General features: G+C 49.3%; 2 protein-coding genes across 5 annotated transcripts in view; both read right to left on the reverse strand.

Annotated features, from left to right (window-relative positions):
• Window positions 1-19340, reverse strand: part of LOC120383526 (zinc finger protein 135-like) — an 83696-nt gene that overhangs the window by 41326 nt on the left and 23030 nt on the right. The window lies entirely within an intron of this gene.
• LOC120383883 (zinc finger protein 260-like) lies at window positions 15630-19318 on the reverse strand. Of its 4 annotated transcripts, none has more exons than XM_039502188.1 (3): window positions 19265-19318; window positions 18246-18359; window positions 15630-18032 (listed from the first exon to the last, which is right to left on the reverse strand). In XM_039502188.1, exons 1-3 carry the CDS (start codon window positions 19296-19298, stop codon window positions 15991-15993), a joined length of 2190 nt encoding a protein of 729 aa, XP_039358122.1. In that variant the 5' UTR covers window positions 19299-19318; the 3' UTR covers window positions 15630-15990. The 4 variants fall into 4 exon arrangements, with proteins under 4 accessions (XP_039358122.1, XP_039358120.1, XP_039358121.1 ...); XM_039502186.1 differs by having other exon boundaries at window positions 15630-18035; XM_039502187.1 differs by having other exon boundaries at window positions 18246-18362.

Consider the following 19340-nt stretch of genomic DNA (forward strand, 5'->3'; position numbering starts at 1 on the left):
TGTTGCTATGTCCTGGTGAAATCGCTCGCCGTGCTCGTCGCTCACTGCTCCGCAGTTCGGTGGAAAAAAATCTAGATGAGAGTGCAAAAAATGTATCTTTAGTGACATGTTGCAACCAAGGCTTTTGTATGCCTTGAGGAGGTTTTCCACCAACAACCTGTAGTTGTCTGCCTTGTTGTTTCCGAGAAAATTTATTGCCACTAACTGGAAGGCTTTCCATGCCGTCTTTTCCTTGCCACGCAGTGCATGGTCACATGCATCATCTCGAAGAAGTTCACGAATCTGAGGACCAACAAAGACACCTTCCTTTATCTTAGCTTCACTTCACCTTGGAAATTTTCCACGGAGGTACTTGAAAGCTGCTTGTGTTTTTTCAATGGCCTTGACAAAGTTCTTCATCAGACCCAGCTTGATGTTTAAGGGTGGTAACAAAATCTTCCTTGATTCAACAAGTGGCGGATGCTGAACACTTTTCCTCCCAGGCTCCAATGACTGTCGGAGTGGCCAGTCTTTCTTGATGTAGTGGGAATCTCTTGCACGACTATCCCATTCACAGAGAAAACAGCAGTACTTTGTGTATCCAGTCTGCAAACCAAGCAAGAGAGCAACAACCTTCAAATCGCCACAAAGCTGCCACTGATGTTGGTCATAGTTTATGAACCTCAAAAGTTGTTTCATGTTGTCATAGGTTTCCTTCATATGGACTGCATGACCAACTGGCATTGATGGCAAAACATTGCCATTATGCAGTAAAACAGCATTAAGACTCGTCTTCGATGAATCAATGAACAGTCTCCACTCATCTGGATCGTGAACGATGTTGAGGGCTGCCATCACACCATCAATGTTGTTGCAGGCTACAAGATCACCTTCTATGAAGAAGAATGGGACAAGATCCTTTTGACGGTCACGGAACATGGAAACCCTAACATCACCTGCCAGGAGATTCCACTGCTGTAGTCTGGAGCCCAACAGCTCTGCCTTACTCTTGAGTAGTTCCATATCCCTGACAAGGTCATTCAGTTCACTTTGTGTTATGAGGTGTGGTTCAGAGGAGGAGAATGGGAGAAAATGTGGGTCCTTTGACATTGATGGTTCAGGACCAGAAGTTTCATCCTCTCCCTCTTCCTCGTCTGACTCAAGTGAGAATGATTCTGGTGCATCAGGAACCGGCAGTCCTTCTCTATGGGGTACTGGACGTATAGCTGATGGAATGTTTGGATCATGCACAGTCCACTTTTTCTTCTTTGACACACCTTTCCCAACTGGAGGCACCATGCAGAAGTAACAATTGCTGGTATGATCTGTTGGGTCTCTCCAAATCATTGGCACTGCAAAAGGCATAGATTTCCTTTTCCTGTTCAACCACTGGCGAAGATTTGTTGCACAAGTGTTGCAGCATATGTGTGGGGCCCACCTCTTGTCCTGATCTCCAATTTTGCAGCCAAAATAAAGGTGATAGGCTTTCTTAACCATAGTGGTTATACTGCGATTTGTGATGCAAAAGTCACTTCACCACAAACATAGCAGAAGTTATCTGCACTGTTCACACAAGTATGAGGCATCTCTGCTCACTTTGGCTAAAGAGAAATGGGTCCCTTTGCAAAATCAAACACTGACAAATAAGAGAGCACGACACTGTATGATTTCTAGAGCTGATACAGGGCAATTTGTTCAGCAGAGTGATGTAAGCTTCGTTATGATTGCATCATCCATGACTTCTAGGAATAACATGATGCAATTCATATCATGTATGACACAATACCAGCTTCAGATTGCATCATTCATTGTTTTGCCTAACAAGCAAGTACTGTCCAAACCCAGTCATAGATTTATTCATAGATCCAGTCAAAGATGTATTTTAGTCATTTCTGGTTTAAATTGAGATCCCTTCCCTTTATAACTCACTTATCCTCCACCATTCCCAAGTCAAGGGTCGTATATACTGACCCAATAGCATAACTTGAAAATTAGAGCCAATCAACAATTTTAAGCATCCTTTTCATTCTCAGTGACCCAGAATTAGTAAAGTTTGACTACATTTATTTCAGAAGCATTTTGGCTGTAGAGCAATGATCAGTTGTTAGAATGGAGAGAGATAGTGGTATCCCTGAGAGGTCGGTACTGGGACTATTAGTATTACTGTTCAACATATTCATAAATGATCTGGAAAAATGGGTAAACAGTGAGGTGGCAAAATTTGCAGATGATACAAAACTATTCAAGATAGTTAAGTCCCAGGCAGACTGCGAAGAATTACAAAGGGATCTCATAAAACTGGGTAACTGGGCAACAAAAATGGCAGATGAAATTTAATGTTGATAAATGCAAAGTAATGCACATTGGAAAGCAGTCTCAACTATATATACAAAATGATGGCATCTGAATTAGCTGTTAACACTCATGAAAGAGATCTTGGAGTCATTGTGGATAGTTCTCTGAAAACATCCACTCAATGTGCAGCAGCAGTCACAAAAGCAAACAATGTTGGGAATCATTAAGAAAGAGATAGATAATAAGACAGAAAATATCATATTGCCTCTATATAAATCCATGGTACGTGCACACCTTGAATAGTGTGTGCAGATCTGGTCACCCAGCCTAAAAATATATATTGGAATTAGAAAAGGTACAGAGATGGGCAACTAAATGGTGAGGGGTATGAAACAGGAGGAGAGATTAAAATGACTGGGAATTTTCAGCTTAGAAAAGAGATGACTAATGGGGATATGATAGAGGTCTACAAAATCTTGACTGGTGCAAAGAAAGTGAATAAGGAAATGTTATTTAATCCTTCACATAACACAAGAACTAGCAGTCACCCAATGAAATTAATAGGCAGCGGGTTTTTTAAAAACAAAAGGAGGTACTTCCTCACACAATATAAAGTCAACCCAGGGAACTGTTTGCCAGGGGATGCTGTGAAGACCAAAACTATAACAGGATTATAAAAAGAACTAGATAAATTCCTGGAGAACAAGTCCATCTGTGGCTATTAGCCAGGATGGGAGGGATGCAATACCATGCTCTGAGTGTCCCTAGCCTGTTTGCCAGAAGCTGGGAATGGACAACAGGGGATGGTCACTTGATGTTGATTACCTGTTCTGTTCATTCACTCTGAAGCACCTGGCTTTGACCACTGCTGTAAGACAGGATACCGGACTATATGGACCATTGGTCTGACCCAGTACTACCATTCTTATGTAAAAATTAATTATTATAATAAAAATGTTTAATACAGAAACTCCCCAACATAATGACCTCCCAAGATAGCAACAATGTGAGATAACAACCTTGGCAAATAATGCATTTTAAAAATCTTGTCCTACTAGGAAACATATTTATATAAGTTTCCATTCCCAGTCACAAATCTAGCATTCTGGAGCAAAGTGACTAAAATATAGTCCAACAAACAAATGTTTATTTAACATGCCCCTCACTTTTCCCTCCACCGCACTCCACTCACCGGTGTTGTCCTTGGTCAGTGGAGACTCAGAGTTCAGAGGTGCTTTCACGTGAGTACACCTTCCAGGTGGGGGACAAGAAGGCACCTTGCTTGTTCCTTCAGCTGCTCACTGTTCGCTCTGGCCATGTCTGTTCATTGTGCCACCGTTCACTCCACCGCTCTGTTGCCAATGGCCCTGCGCAGTCACCTTCTGCTGCCACCTGCCACTGTGACCTCTGCGAGTTGGTCTCTTGATGTTCCACCAGCTCTCAGTGATTTCAGCTGAGCTCTCAGTGTGGGAACCTCACTCGCTGGCGCTAGTGCAGGCTGGGTTGTCTCTTACACAAAAACACTGTATCCACAGGAACACTGTTCCCACAACAGGACTAAGCACTTAGACCTGATTGTCAGTGATTTTAGCTGCAGTGGTCACTTAACAAAACAAAATACAATCTATTGGAGCCTAATCAGCTCTGTCTTTAAACAGTGGTGAGGGACAGGTCCCCGCCCTCTCTCTTGATGCCTTCAAATCATCACAGACTAAGTACAGTTCTACTGCCCTTTACTCATACAATAAGAACAACATTTCATCCCCCATTTCCCCCACATTCAAGTGATTTGTAACCCAACCCCAGCCAAAATCTATCACTTGGACAACACAGCTCTGTTTGCTGGATACCTAGGTAGAGATGTGTGTGAATATAAATATATGCCTGCCCTGCTTTCTCACAGCCCCAGCTCATCACTCGCTGTCAGGGAGAGCTCATTTAGACTTTGCTTACAAATCATCATTTGAAATTATTAGGTTGGCCAACATCACCGAAATGAATGCACTGACATCATAAAAAACAACAGTAGTACAAGGAAGCAAGGAAGCTAGTCTATGTTCATACTTTTCAAATCTATTATACTTGTTCAGATACACATATTTTATCATACACTGTATAAGCTTTTAAAGTGTGTGTTAATGTTTCAGTTTAAATTCAGATTTCCAGTCACTAAATTGGTATGTAACTAGCTCACAAAACTGGGGGGGGGGTGCTGGGGATATTCAGGGTGGGTGTAGGGAAATCACTGATGGGGGGACAGAAAGGATCCAGGCAGATCCCAGGGATGGGGTAGAAGGGAGGTTTCTAGGGAGACTCAGGTTGTTCCAGAGGATCCAGGCGTGATGGGGAGTCAGGGACGCTCTGGTAACAGACTGGCACGGGGAGCAGATGGTCAGAACTGGTGTCTTGTCTCCACACCGCACTCACTGGCTACCGGCTTTGGACTGGAGCTACCAGCTCTGCTCCCCTCACTCTGGTCATGGTGCTTTCCGTGTTTTGTCCCTGGGTTCTTCCCAAGGATCCCTTCTGCCCCCCTCCCAGCTTGCTCCCCAATGTGGGCACTGATTGCAGCTCCCCGGGGCCGTGGGGCACCTGGATGTTGGCAGAGAAGCTCCTGTTGCTCTGGGTCAGGGACTGGTGCTCTGCCCACTCAAGATAGTCCCCTATTTCCCCCTCCTTGTTTTCCAAAATCATCCACCTTCTCCTGATGGGCGCCCAGACAATCCCCTGCATTGTTGGAATTGATCAGATGCAGCCATCGAAACAGAGCAGGGCCATCAGGTTAAGTGCAGGGCCTCATGTTGCTAGGCCAAAACCAGATCAAGATATTAGGAGCAGTCTTAGGTTTTGGCTACTGGTGCAGCTGCAACACTGTACGCTCTCTAGCGCAGGGGTTCGCACTACAATTTTTTGGTAACCTCAGAGTACGGCCACCAACTTTTGCTGGTGGCTACTCTGACAATTTTTCCTAAGATACTTAACTTTAGGATAAACAAATAAATATGCACATACCCATGCCCATAGCCTGGTAATTTATTAATGTTGGGTTTCTTTTGCAGACTCCATAATAAAAATAATGTACAGTTGCCTCTATTCTTTACTGGACCTACACAGAATAGAAACACAAATAAGGTGAAAACAACGAGGCGTCCTTGTGGCACGTTAGACAGTTACACATTTATTTGGGCATAAGCTTTTGTGAGCTAAAACCCACTTCATCTGATGGATGGAGTGAAAATACAGGAGCAGATATAAATACATGAAAGCATGGTGGTGGTGTGGGGGGGTTGTTCTACCAAGTGTGAAGTCAGTCTAACAAGATAAATCAATTAACAGCAGAATACCAAGGGAGGAAAAGTAACTTTTGAAGTGGTAAGAGAGTGGCCAATTACAGACAGTTGACAAGAAGGTGTGACAAGAACAATAAGGAGAAATTAGTATTAGATTGACCTCACGCTTGGTAAAGCAACCCCCATCCTTTCATGTATTTATACCTGCTCCTGTATTTTTACTCCATGCAGCCGATGAAGTGGGTTCCAGCCCACGAAAGCTTATGCCCAAATAAATTTGTTCATCTCAAGGACTCCTCCTTGTTTTTGCTGATACAGACTAACACAGCTACGACTCTGAAACCTGTCACAAATAAGGTGCTTCGCATGTTCTTCTCTTTTGTTAATTGTTGTTTCTCTTGCTTTTTTTGGTTGCTTTTTATTTAAAAGACTTGCTAGCTTGTAAGTCTGCTTCTGTGAAAAGTGATGTTTGTACGTTTGTTAATTCTGTGTTTCACAGCAGCAGACTTGCTAGCGAGCTGGGAGGCAGCAAAAAGCGATTAACAAACACACAAATATCGCTTTTCACAACAGACTTACACACAGGGCCGGCTCCAGGCACCAGCCTACCAAGCACGTGCTTGGGGCGGCACCTTGGGAGGGGGCGGCGATCGGGTTTGTTTTTGTTGTTTTTGGTTTGGCCTGGCTGCGCTGGGGGGGCGAGGACTTGGGCCGTGTGACAATTGGGGGGGGGGGGCGGGGACTTGGGGGGGCACGGCGCTGGGATGGCGGGGACTTGGGCAGTGCGACCGGGCGCTCAGGGAGGGGCAGGGCGGCGCTCTTTTTTTTTTTGTTAGAGCCACGCCTGCTTACACAGACTCAGCAAACTGGGGGGAAAATTAAGCCCGAGATGGGAAGTGGGTAGAGAGGCAGCGGGGGCCAGCGGCAACAGGGGTAGTGGTGAGCCCAGGGCTCAAAGCCCTGCAGCAGAGGTCCAGAGCTTGATACCGTAGGGCTGGAGCCTGGGGCTGGAGGTGGCAGCGGGGGCCAGGAGCGATGGATGGGTGGGTGGTGGGATGGTTGATCCCGGGGCTGGAGCCCAGCCCAAAGCCCCATGGTTGTAGCCTGCCGCCTGCCACCCGGAAACCGGAGCCCCACCGCCCCCGACAAGATGGGACCTCACACCGGCTGCCTGATCCTCTGGCGTTTGTGGCTGCAGAAAGAGGCTCGGCTCAACCCCTGCTGACGGCCCTGAGGGAGAGGGCAGCTGCTTTACACCCCCCCAGTCATGGCCTAGGAGGCTGTGGCAGCAAGAAAAGCCCCTGGTGGCCAAATTTGAGAAATGCTGCTTGAGTGTATCTGCTTGGCAGCAGCTGTCAGTGGGAGAAGCTTGGGAAAAAAAAAAGCCTCCCCCAGCGCTCTGGCAGCTCAGGTTCAGACTAGAGCAGAAGGTATAATAGGCCAGGAGAGGCCTGGGCTGTGGTTGTCCTGCCTGCGCTCTGCCTCTTCCCCTCCCTGCTTCAGGACCCTTCCCTGAGACCCCCACTGCCTGTGAGTCCTTCCTCCACTCCACCTCTACCTGCCGGAGGTTCCTGCTGCTCACCGTGTTCCTCCTCTGGACAGCCTGGGCAGGCGGCTCGGGATGGCTCAGGCTGGTCTTACTGGAAATTCCAGGAGGTGACGCACTCTATATGAAATTATGGTGAATATAATGTAACTGGAATATGCTTCATGCAAAAGGTCTCGTGAGATATCATCACAAAGCTTATAATTTACTGAGTGTGATCATCCTATTTGTATAAAAGTATCACTCTTGTACCTGAAACTAGAAATATAAAATGTCACTCTGAGGGCCTATTGTAATTATGCAAAGTGTGGGCCTTTAATGGTGGCAGAGCGCCCCCTCGGCCAGCATCTTCCCCCTGGGATTGTAAATGGCCACTTTGACCAGTGCCAGGAGGATGTTGACAAGATTTAGTGACTTCGTGGGGCCACGGACAAGGTGTGAATATATAAAGAGGTGTGGGGTAAAGTGCAGCCAGAACCTCAAGAGAAGCATGGGCGACAGGTTTGTATAATTTTTGGTGGTGTCCAAAACGGTGGTGCCCACCCCCGCTCCCGCCCTGTAAGCCGATATAAAATGAAACTACAATGCATCGGCACCACAAGATTACAAGGGTCAATTAAAAGTGGAAGTCAGAAGCAGCACTTGCCTGCTTCAATATACGGTATTAAATTTTGTTGCACCTGTTGTGACAAAGTGGGAATGTTCTTAATGTTTTCTCTGAATCCTGTGTGCATGCCTCAGTTTCCCCTGCAAGGTGCCAACTGAAGGTGTTGGGGACAAAGAGATCAGGTGGCCTCCTTGTCCAGAAGAGACACAAAGGCCAGAGGAGGGAGTGTCGGTTTGGAGCTGGCTGGGGAAATGGGGAGAGGCCCAGAACTTGGGTCTAGGCTCCCCACCCTCCAAGATGGACCTGACTGAGGGGTCCTGTTTTCTGTATCTACAAGCTCTGTTTTAGACTGTGATCCTGTCGTATAATAACCTTCTGTTTTACCGGCTGGCTGAGAGTCATGTTTGACTGAAGAGTTGGGGTGCAGGAACCCCTGGTTGCCCCACGACCTGCCTGGGCACACTCGCTGCGGAAAGCACACGGTGTGGAAGGGCTGAATGCTCTGAGGTCAGACCCAGGAAGGTGTAAGCTTCTTGCCCTGGGGACAGTCTACTCAGAGAGAAGAGGCTCCCCCAGAGTCCTGACTGGCTTTGTATGGAGTGGTTCCAAAGCATCCCAGCATCCCCTTCCACACCATGCGCTTCCCAGAAGTCCGCACAGGCACTGACACTCCCTCCTCTGGCCTTTGTCTCTTTTCCAGGCATTAGGAGGCCACCTGATCTCTTTGTTCTCCAACACCTTCAGTTGGCAGCTTGCAGGAGAGTGGCCCAGGCCATCAGTTGCCCGGAGACAGGGTGTCGGCCATTCTCTGTGCAGACAGCATCACACTGGCCCTCTAGGGCTCTACAACAATCACACCCCCTTATCCCACCATCTAGATTCTTGAGAAATGCGTAGGGGAAACTGAGGCCCCACACAGTATTCAGAGAAAACATTAAGAACATTCCCATTTTGTAACACCTGTATACGACTAGTTATATACTTTGAAGGGTGTAAAATAATCAAGTATTGTGCTAAACACAATGATACTCCAAATTGACCACCAAATTTAAGTTGCATGTTTTCCCCCTCAGGTGAGGGCTCTGGGGTGGGACTAGGGATGAGAGGTTCACAGTGCAGGAGGGTGCTCAGGGTTGGGGTGCTGAGGGTACAGGCTCTGGGGTGGGGCAGGGCTGGGGATAAGGAACTTGGGGTGCAGACAGGCTGCCCCAGGACTAGGGCCAGAAAGTACTCTCCCCCCCCCCCCCCCCCGCGCGCCACTGGCAGCAGGGTTTGTTTCCATGGCATCCATGTTTCCTTTCCACATGTACGAGTTCTGTGTTTGCCGAAGCTGTTTACTGTATACAAGAAAAGCAGAGAAAAGGAATTTATTTTAGTGTATAAAAACGTCTTTGCAGCTGTTTTGTAGTCGTTGTGGTTTTTACTCAGAGCCCTCTGGGCTTTATTTAACCTCCTTGGGTTTTGTTTTTTAAAGGATTAATTTAACATCGCTAACCGTTTTATTACTTTTATCAAAGAAAGCAAAGTCTATGTTTGATTTTTGTTTCCTAGTTCTTAGGGACATTAAAAACCAGCAGCAAGCTCCAGGGGAGAGACCTCTCCTCCCCAGCACACTCCCTCCACACCACGGTCACTGCACATGCTCCTAGGCCCTCTCTCAGGTCCAGAAAGCCCACTCGCCTCCCCTATGGCGGGTACTGGGGATGGGGGTTGCCATCACGTGTGGCCTCCCCTGCTGCTGCCCCTCACATAAGCCTCCCTGGGGATGGGGCTGCCCCTTGCCCAGCATGGGGCAGGAGTGGGGACTGTAGGGTGGTTGCAGGGGGGGGCAAGGTGTCACAAAATTCACCCAAGCCCCATGTGCTCAGGTCTAGGAAGCTCCCCTCCCCCATCTCCCCTGCGGGTGGGTGCTGGGGGGGCTGCCATCACATGCGGCTTCCTTCCTCCCCTGCTGCAGCCTGCTGCCCCTCACCCCAGCCCCACTGGGGATGGGGCTGCCCCTTGCTCAGCACTGGGCAAGAGTGGGGGTTGCGGAGGGGTGGGGGTGGCTCACAGGGCCAAACATCACCAAAGCCCCAGCAGCTGCTCAGGTGAGTGAGGGTCACCCCAGATGTCCGTCTCCTGGCCGGAAGTCCCCTTGGCGTCTCCTCCAGGTGGGTGCCGGGAACTGGAGAGAGGGCTCCCAAGCACGTGCGTGCCTCCTCCCCCCTCCTCTCTCCCCTCCCCCTCCTGAGGTGCTCCAACCATCTGCCCCCCGCTGCTCTCTGTAGCCTTAGGCAGAAGCAGCGGCAGGCAGCCAGCAGCACAAGCAAGAGAGAGGAACAGGCTGTTTGGGCTGTTTTTTTTTTCAGGCAGGAAACCTCCGAGATGGTGGGGGGACAACGCTCCAGGGCGGGGGGCAGGGTCCGCTCCAGGCAGGGCCAGGGGAGAAACCCAGCTCCAAATATTGGTGGAGCACAGCCCCCAGCCTTGAATATTCCTGGTGCTCGGGCACCATGAGCCCATATAACCTGCCGCCCCTGAGAGGAGATTCTGGAGGAGCCAGAATAGGGGCTGCAACCGGACACATTCTAGATAGGTGTGCACCAGGTTCTCCCTCACGCTGTAAAATGGGCAGGCGTAAGGAATGGGGGTGAACTGTGCCAGGTACACACTCATGCTCACAGCTTCATGAAGGAGCCTCCAACCGATATTCACGGTGGGCCGTGGGACCAGGCTGGACTATAGGCTGTCTCACCGGGGTTCCTAACCCTCTACCGGTGGTAGAAAGTCCCACCTTGCGGTAACGGGGCAGGATACGAGGGTGAGGAAGTGAAACATGTGGAGCACAAGCTTGTAAAGTTGTTCCCTCAGTGTTGTTCGGAAGCAAGGACATGCAGCCGGATCGGGTTATGGAGAAGAGGCATCTCACAGGACTGGGACCCGATGAAAATGTCCAGAGGGCCTGGGGTGAGCAGAGAGCACCCTCTCACAGGACCTGCTCAAGGAACACCCGAGAGGTGGGTGATAAGGATGACCCCACCTCCTTGAGTATGTGCAGGGAGGTCTGAAGTGTGGAGAGCCCCATGCGACGACCGAGCGCTCAGGTATCCACATATCTCCCTGTTAGTCGCAGATAAGACAGAAGAGTCACATTCATACTTGCTCTGAGGCTGGGTTACGACATCACCCCGGGTAAACATATCTCTCATGATCAAACAGCATAGCAACATTGGTATAAACTGGACTTCCGAGATGATAGTTTCTTCTGTTCTTCCATTGCTTTTTTGATTTGGAGCTTAAGCCTGGCAGTTTCTTGTTGCATCTGGTGAAGCCTCTGCTCAGCAGCCAGCTGTTCCATACACATCCTGTCAGCTTCTCTGGCTCTTTCTTCATCTTGCTTGGCTCCCGCTTTGGCTTCTTTTTCCAGCTGGGCCAAGACTCGCTTCTTTTGCATTCTATTGAAACTTTCCTTGACGCACTTTGTACCAGATCTGTTGCAATTATGTAACAGGAGTAGCAATGATGATCTACATAGTCACATTTTATCAGATAAAGTCACAAGGTTAAATCTTAGTCTTTGTTGATAAATTCCTGTTTGTTTTCACTAAAATATATATCTCAGTGCTGTGAGGTTATACTGGGGCTGATCCTCAATTGAATCAAACAAGCTGGTATTGTCCCTTTGGGGACGGCTTACCTGGGAATTTCTGAGCGTCCAGTGGAGAGGGGCTGGACACTGCAGAAGGCCAATAATGGTTTGTACTCAGGGTCTGGTTGGGAAGCGTGGCCTAGTGGTCACAGCCACAACCCCGGACTGCCAAGGGGGTTGTGGGAAGGGGAGTCTGGGCCCTCCCACTCTACCAGGCTCTGACCCAGGGCCCTTTTAGCTACCAGTAACCTGGCAAGCAAGACTACTTAAGGGCTAGTCTACACTTACCTGCCGGGTCGACGCGGTGAGTTTGACTTCTCGGAGTTTGAACTATCGCGTCTAATCTGGACGCGATAGTTCGAACTCCCTGCGCGCTCCGGTCGACTCCGGTACTCCACCACTGCAAACGGCGGTGGCAGAGTTGACCTTGGAGCCGCGGACTTCAATCCCGCGGCGTCTGGACGGGTAAGTAGTTCGAACTAGGGTACTTCGAGTTCAGCTACGCTATTCACGTACCCTAGTTCGACCCCCGCCCTTAGTGTAGACCTGCCCTAAGTCTGTCCTCCCTGAGCTTCTTCCTCTCGTCTCCCACCTTGGGGTTACCTTAGTCCAAGGCCTTCGCCTCATGGGAAAATCCAAATCCCAAGGAAGCAAGAGGGAGTCGCCATGGAATACTTCCCTCTCTGCTTGTCTATGTGGAGGGTCCTCCCTTTCATACAGAGGATGCTTTTGAGAAGCTGCACCAGAGCCTTTGGGTTTTGCTCTCCTCTGCAGGTCTGCTCACCTTCATCACCACTTGCCAATTGGGCTAATTTGCTGCCTTTTGATTCCTCCAGCAGATGGAGCATTTGCTGCAGGTATGGCAGGGCGGGGATGGCTGCACCCAAGATGAGCCCTTAAGCCAGGAGTTCTCAAACCAGTACAAAAGTTTGAGAGCCACTGCCTTGAGCCCTTGTTCGGGTTTGTGAACACGTCAGAGGAGCTCAAGGAAGAGGTTGTGCTGAGTGTTAACCTGCAAGGCAGAGTAAGGCCTGGCAGAGCCCTGGGGAGTTTGTGTGTGGAGCTAAAGGCTGGAGGTGACAGGGAACTGACACCCAGTTCAGCAGGAACACGTCCCCCTTGCACTGAGGGAGGGGAGTAACAAGGAGATTTACAGTCCAGGGCACCCTGAGAAAATGTCACAGCCGGAACCTGCAGTGTGTGGAGCTCAGGGATGGTGAAATAACACCTCCAAGGGGCTTAAAAAAACAACAACAAACAAACCAAACCCACCTCTGGTGCTGGGGATTCCACAAGCTCCCTTGGAAGCTATTCCAGAGCTTAAATATCCACATGGTTCAAAAGTTTTTCTAATCTCTAACCTAAATCTCCCTTGCTGCAGCTTAACACTTTTACCTCTCGTCCTCTCTTCGGTGGCCATGGAGCACAACTGATCCCCAGTCTCTATAACAGCCCTTAACATGTCTGCAGACCATTCCCAGCCTGCTTTTCTCAAGACTAATCAACCCACTTTTTTTAAACCATCCCCTGCAGGTCGGGTTTTTTAAACCTTTGATCATTTCCTGTTGCTCTCCTCAGGACTCAATCCAATTTGTCTTCATCTTTCCTAAAACGTGGTGCCCAGAACTGGACACAGGACTCCAGCTGAGCCAACCCCAGGGCCGAGCAGAGCGGGACAACAACCTCCTACAACACTCACGTTAATACACCCCAGAATGATACCAGCCTTTTCCCCAGCTGCGTCAATGGGTGACAGCCAGAGAGCGTCTGAGTGAGTCCATTAAAGACCATTCTCCCTCCCCCCATTATTCAAGACAAGGGACACTGGGTGTTCGAGAAACTAAATTCTACTTTATTCTTTTCAAACCAAGAAATAAAAGTTAATCCTAACCCCCACCCGCATCCAACGCCCAGCTCAGCACATTGCTGCTCCAGCCACACACGTGCCCCAGGGAAAGAGGAACAAGTTAAAGCTGGTAGAAAAGCGCTAACAATCCATGAGAGAGGCATTTGCCCGGCCTCCTCCTCTCAGCAACGGGGAGTCGCTGACCCCTCTCCACATCAGTCCTCTCGGGGCTTCAATTGTAGTCCTTCAGAGTTGAAGGACAACTTCCCCCAGCACTTGTAGGACATTTCCTCTCTCTCTACGACATGTGCAGTGAGTTCACAGTTCTCAGACTCAGCTCTCTGGCTCGCAAGAGCAAACAGTGCCCTTTCAAGGCCCAGGACACCGACCCACCCACCCTCTCCCCCTCCTGACTGTATCTCACATCTCTGCAGGGATCAGACAGTCACTTCCTTCCCCATTTCAGTCCCTGACTCCTGGAGTGCGTATCCAGCACTCGCCCTCAGTGCTTTGCTGACAGACACTGGTCATTTTCACTGTTCAAAGAAGCAGCAAATCTGATGTGAAAAGAAAATCAGTAAGGACTATTGTGGCAAATTATCATTTGTCTTTGGAAGTCCCCAAGAAATCTGAGCTACATCCCATCAAACTAATTTAATGTCAAATACGTGACAGAACAGCCTTCACCTAAAAGAGAAAAACCCACACACCAGGATGGGCTGTAAACCACTTTCCCGTTCATGAAGTGAAATCCCAGAGAATCCTAAAACTCAAAATCTTGGGAACAAATTTGCCCGTTTCCTGCTGAACAGGCTAAAGCTCCTTTCCTCAGCACCGCCACATTATTTGGCTGGTTACTGACAAAAGCTTTAGCATCCTTGTGACAAAAGAAAGAGGAAAAAAACCAAACCACCAAAAACTTCCTATCTACAAATGATCTGGATTTGGCGGGAAAAACTCCAGGTGCCACTTTACCAATAGCTGGAGGCTGCGCTTGAAGCTCAAACTGTGCTTTGGGTTCATTTCAATTCCCCCTTCAGGAATGGGACATTTTCTTCTCCAGCCCTCAGGGGCCTGATTGAGGATGAAAGAAATCAAAGCCTGGTTCCTAAGCATGGTGGGCAAAGGACATTGGTAAATGACACACGTGAAGGTGGAGGGGTAGAAAGGGAAAAGGATAAACTCTGCACGGCTTGGGCAGAGGCTGCTCTGTGAGAGATGTGTGAGCTTGATGGGGGCAGGAGGGAATCCCCCGGACTCATCTCATAACCTTCAAATAATACAGAAGCAAAACCACCACATTATTTTGCTATTCCTGCTCCAGCTCATTTAGACTCTATTGAATGCTGGCGGATAAGGGAGAAACAGCACAAAAAGTGAAATGCTTTTCAGCAGAACCTGGAGCAATGTGAGGCTGTCTGGGAATGAGACAATCTCACTGCGAAGGGGGGACTTAGTGACTCTAACAAGCACTTTGCTAATGGGGGATTGGAATAAACTGCTCAGGGTCAGTCTAGACTAGAAAAAGGGGCAGAGGAACAAAGGAGACGCACCAGCTAATCCCAACCACTTCTCCTGCCCTAGACAGACGCTCGGAGGCTGATATTATCACTCCCCATTTATTCCCTCTCTGGAAGGCACAGATTTGTCTCCGGCCACCCCGCAAGCTGCTGGCAGAATTGGGAACAGAGCTTAGGTCCCCTGAGTCCCAGGCCAGTGCTCTATCCACTAGACAATGCTGCTTCCCTCTCATAGGCTGATGCTGTAGTAGCAGAGGTGGGAAATCCAGACTGCCAACTAAAGGCCTGTGGGGATCAGTCTCTGCTAATGGTGCTGCCTGAATGCAAAGGGGACAGGGAGAAGGGGCAGAGGGGGTGAGTGATCCAGTGGAGGATGTGGGGAGGGGAGCAGTTACCAGCCCCCAGGGACACTCGCCCTGCAGAGAAAAGCTCCAGGTCAGTGGGGGAGCCCAGCCTGGGGGCTGGTGGAAGATGGGGGGTGGGGACAGGTGTGTAGACTGAAGATGGAGCCTGGCGCAAGTGTCCTTCTCCTCATCTCCATGGCAGGGGGATCCCGGCTGGGAGGGGAAGGGAGAGGGGGGACTTCAGCCAGGCAGAGGGAGCAGCTGGAGGAGTTTCTCTCTCTCCCTTCCCCACCTGTGGCTCATCAGCTCAGCAGCCAGAGCTGCAGCAGGGAGGAGGGGCTGATGGGGGCTTCTCCTCCTCTGCCTGGGGTTTGCTTAGACCAGGCAGAGCCAGAGGGTCCCTGACCAGCTGCTGCTCATAATAACTGGAGACATAACAATCTCCTAGAACTGGAAGGGACCTTGAAAGGTCATTTGAGTCCAGCCCCCTGCCTTCACTAGGGACCATTTTTTCCCCCCTCCTAGTGGGCTCCTCCTCTTGAACTCACAACTCACCCTGGTTTAGCAGGCCAGTGCTCAAACCACTGAGCTATCCCTCCCCCCCATGGGCAGCTGGATCCTTGGGAGCCAAACACCCCTGGTGTGTGTGGGAATGAGGAAATGGGTTTGTCACCATGACTGGCCCCAGTCAGGGCCCTGAGAGAATTTCCCTGCTGTGTGGAGGAGTCTCTGATGTCCAATATTATGTTTGCTACTCTTGGACCATGTCCCACATTGAGAATATCTCAGAGGTTTCTTCCCTGTGTGGATTTGCAGATGCCTGATACTCCAGGAGCATCATATTAACCTTCCCCCACATTCAAGGTCTCGCTGTTGTGTGGGTCACTGAAGTGTGAAGTCAAATTGAATCTTTTCCTGCAGTCAAGCTATTCCTAGCATTTCTCATCCTTGTGGATTCTCTCATGTTTGGTCAGCGCTGAGCTTTTATTGAAGCTTTTCCCACAGTCGAGGCATTTATAATGCATCTTTCTGGTGTGGATTTCCCCATGTTTAGTAAGATTTGAGCGGTAACTGAAAGTTTTCCCACACTCATGGCATTTAAAGGGTCTCTCTCCTGTGTGGATTCTGCTATGTATACTAAGGGCTGAACTTGAGATAAAACTTTTCCCACACTCAAGGCATCCATAGGGTCTCTCTCCGGTGTGGGTTCGCTGATGTGTAATAAGCGTTGCACTCTGACTAAAACTTTTCCCACACTCATGGCATTTAAAGGGTTTCTCTCCCGTGTGCACTCTCTGGTGCACAATAAGCCTTGAGTTGTGTATGAAGCTTTTCCCACAGTCAAAGCATTTATGGGGCCTCTCCTCAGTATGGATTCTCTGATGTCTAGTAAGTTTTATTCTGTCAGGGAAACTTTTCCCACAGTCGAGGCATTTATAGGATTTGTCGCTTGGTGTGTGGATACTCTGATGCTTAGTAAGGTCTGAGCACTTAATGAAAGTTTTCCCACAGTCAAGGCATTTATATGGTCTTTCTCCTGTATGTTCTCTTTGGTGTTCACTAAGCTTTGACTTCTGAATGAAGCTTTTCCCACAGTCCAAGCATTTATGGGGTCTCTCTCCTGTGTGGGTTTTCTGATGTGTATTAAGGGTTGATTTCACACTGAAACTTTTCCCACACTCCTGGCATTTATAGGGTTTTTCCCCCGTATGGATTCTCCTATGTCTAATAAGTGCTGAGTTCTCAATAAAATCTTTCCCACACTCAAGGCATCCATAGGGTCTCTCTCCTGTGTGGGATCGCTGATGTATAATAAGCAATGAATTATGATTAAAACTTTTCCCACACTCATGGCATTTAAAGGGTTTCTCTCCTGTGTGGGTGATCTCATGTCTAATAAGCTCTGAGCTCCGAATAAAACCTTTCCCACACTCACAGCATATATAGGGTCTCTCTCCTGTGTGCACTCTCTGGTGTACAGTAAGCCTTGATTTCTGTATGAAGCTTTTCCCACAGTCAAAGCATTTATAGGGTCTCTCTCCTGTATGCATTCTCTGATGACTAGTAAATTTTATTCTGTCGATGAAGCTTTTCCCACAGTCGAGGCATTTATAATGCATCTCTCTGATGTGGATTTCCTGGTGTTTAGTAAGATTTGAGCGGTGACTGAAAGTTTTCCCACACTCAAGGCATTTAAAGGGTCTCTCTCCTGTGTGTAAGCTCTGGTGTATAATAAGGTTTGACTTGTGAATGAAGGTTTTCCCACAGTCTAAGCATTTATAAGACTTCTCTCCTGAAATTGTTCTCTGATGTGACATAAGCAGTGACCACTGCCTAAAACGTTTTCCACAAACAAGGCATTTATAGGGTTTCTCTCCCGTGTGCAGTCTCTGGTGTACAATAAGAACTAGCTTCCTACTGAAGCTTTTCCCACAGTCTAAGCATTTATAGGGCTTCTCTCCTTTGTGGGTTCTGTGATGTGACATAAGCTGTGACCTCCCATTAAATCTTTTCCCACACACAAGGCATTTATAGGGTCTCTCTCCTGTGTGCAGTCTCTGGTGTGTAGTAAAGTTTGACTTCTCACGGAAGCTCTTCCCACAGTCCAAGCATTTATAGGACTTCTCTCCTGTGTGGGTTCTCCGATGTCTAAGAAGGTTTCCACTGAAATGGAATCTTTTCCCACAATCAAGGCATTTGTAGGGTTTATCTTCATTGTGACTTGTCTGCTGGATGGTGGTTTCCTTGGGATTCTTCCATCCTCCATCACATTCAGAGGATTCATCCAGTTTCTTCCTGGGATAGTTTCCCAGCTGCATCTCTGATCTGTGTCGATCTCCCCAGGCATTTCCCTGCTCCAAGCACTGGGAAATATTCCCTTCAGCTTTTCTCAAAAACCTCTCATGTGGTTCCACTTCCTCAGGACCTTCCTGCTGCTGATTCTCCTCTTTGTTCTCATTCACTGTCCTATCACCTGCTGGGAGAGAGAGAAGCCAGACAGGAGTCACTGCCTGTGCCGGGGAGAAATGACAGAAAGGGGAATAGCAAAGAGGGAAAACACAACACTGTGACTGTTGGGGAGATGGAGACACTGGATTCTGCCTCCACATCCCACCCCCAACACTCCCAGGGAAGCTTTTTCCTTCACTCACTAGATGGTTTTGTCTCAGTTTCCCTGACTCCTCACCTGTGCAGGTGCCTCTCGGGCTCACACTTTCCTCAGAGGCCTGGAGATCCAGGACCCACGGCTCTTCCCCTCGTTCCAGCTGGGAGATCAGGTCAGGTTTGGGAACGGGGAATCCTGCTGAGGGGGTGAAATCAGTCAAGCTCAAGACACATGGAGCATTGGTGGAGTATCTGTCACAAGGAACATTCCCTGAGATTAACCTGACCCTACATGGGACTGTGGTAACTCAGAGCCCTTGGGAGCAGCAGGGATCTGGGAGGGAGGTGTTGTTACCCCCTCACTAGGAGGTCTCAGGGTAGATGCTTTGGGGGACTTGCTGACACACACACAGTTTGGGTGTTAAACTCCTGCCTATTTCCAAGCATGCAGCACCGAGAGCCCTCCCCACGGATGGAGCAAGGTGAATGGTGTGTGAAGGAGAAAAAATACAGGCAGGACAATCCCCTGCTTCTGGCTCCTGGACAGCTGGAGAAAGGGGGATGAATTAGCCTGTCCATTAAGTTTCTGACTCCCCTGCTCACTTGAATGGGGTATGGAGATGCAAGTCTCTCTCACAGTGGCTTAGGCACCGACTTCCCCTCTTTTCCGTGGGTGCTCAACCCCGCCTCTGTCCCTGGCCCTGCCCCAACTCTACCCACCCCTTCCTCGCCCCCATATCAACCCCTTCCCCGAAGTCCCTGCCCCAACTCCGCCCCCTATTCTAACTCCTTCTCCAAATCCCTGTCTCGGCCCCGCATCCTCCCGAGTGCGCCATGTTCCCATTCCTCCCCCGCCCCCCCGAGTGTGCAAACCGGTGTTTGGCGGGGACCCGGCACGCTCGGGGGAGGAGGAGGTAGGGCAGGGGAGCTTTGATGCCACAGGGTGCAGAGCACCCACGGAGTCGGGGCCTACGCACACTGGAGCTGTGAACTATGCGACCCTCCTCCTCCCCCAATCTAACTGACCAGAGAAGATCCTGACCAGAGTCAGATACGCAAACCTCACAGCTTCCAATAACCAAGGGGTAGGGAATCCCTTACCCAGTGAGGTCACCGTCTCATGGTTCTGCTGCATGACGTCCCTGTAGAGGGCTCTCTGAGTGGGGTCCAGCAGAGC

The sequence above is a fragment of the Mauremys reevesii genome, linkage group 15 (assembly GCF_016161935.1).
Source record: "Mauremys reevesii isolate NIE-2019 linkage group 15, ASM1616193v1, whole genome shotgun sequence".
In the NCBI taxonomy this organism is placed as follows: domain Eukaryota; kingdom Metazoa; phylum Chordata; order Testudines; family Geoemydidae; genus Mauremys; species Mauremys reevesii.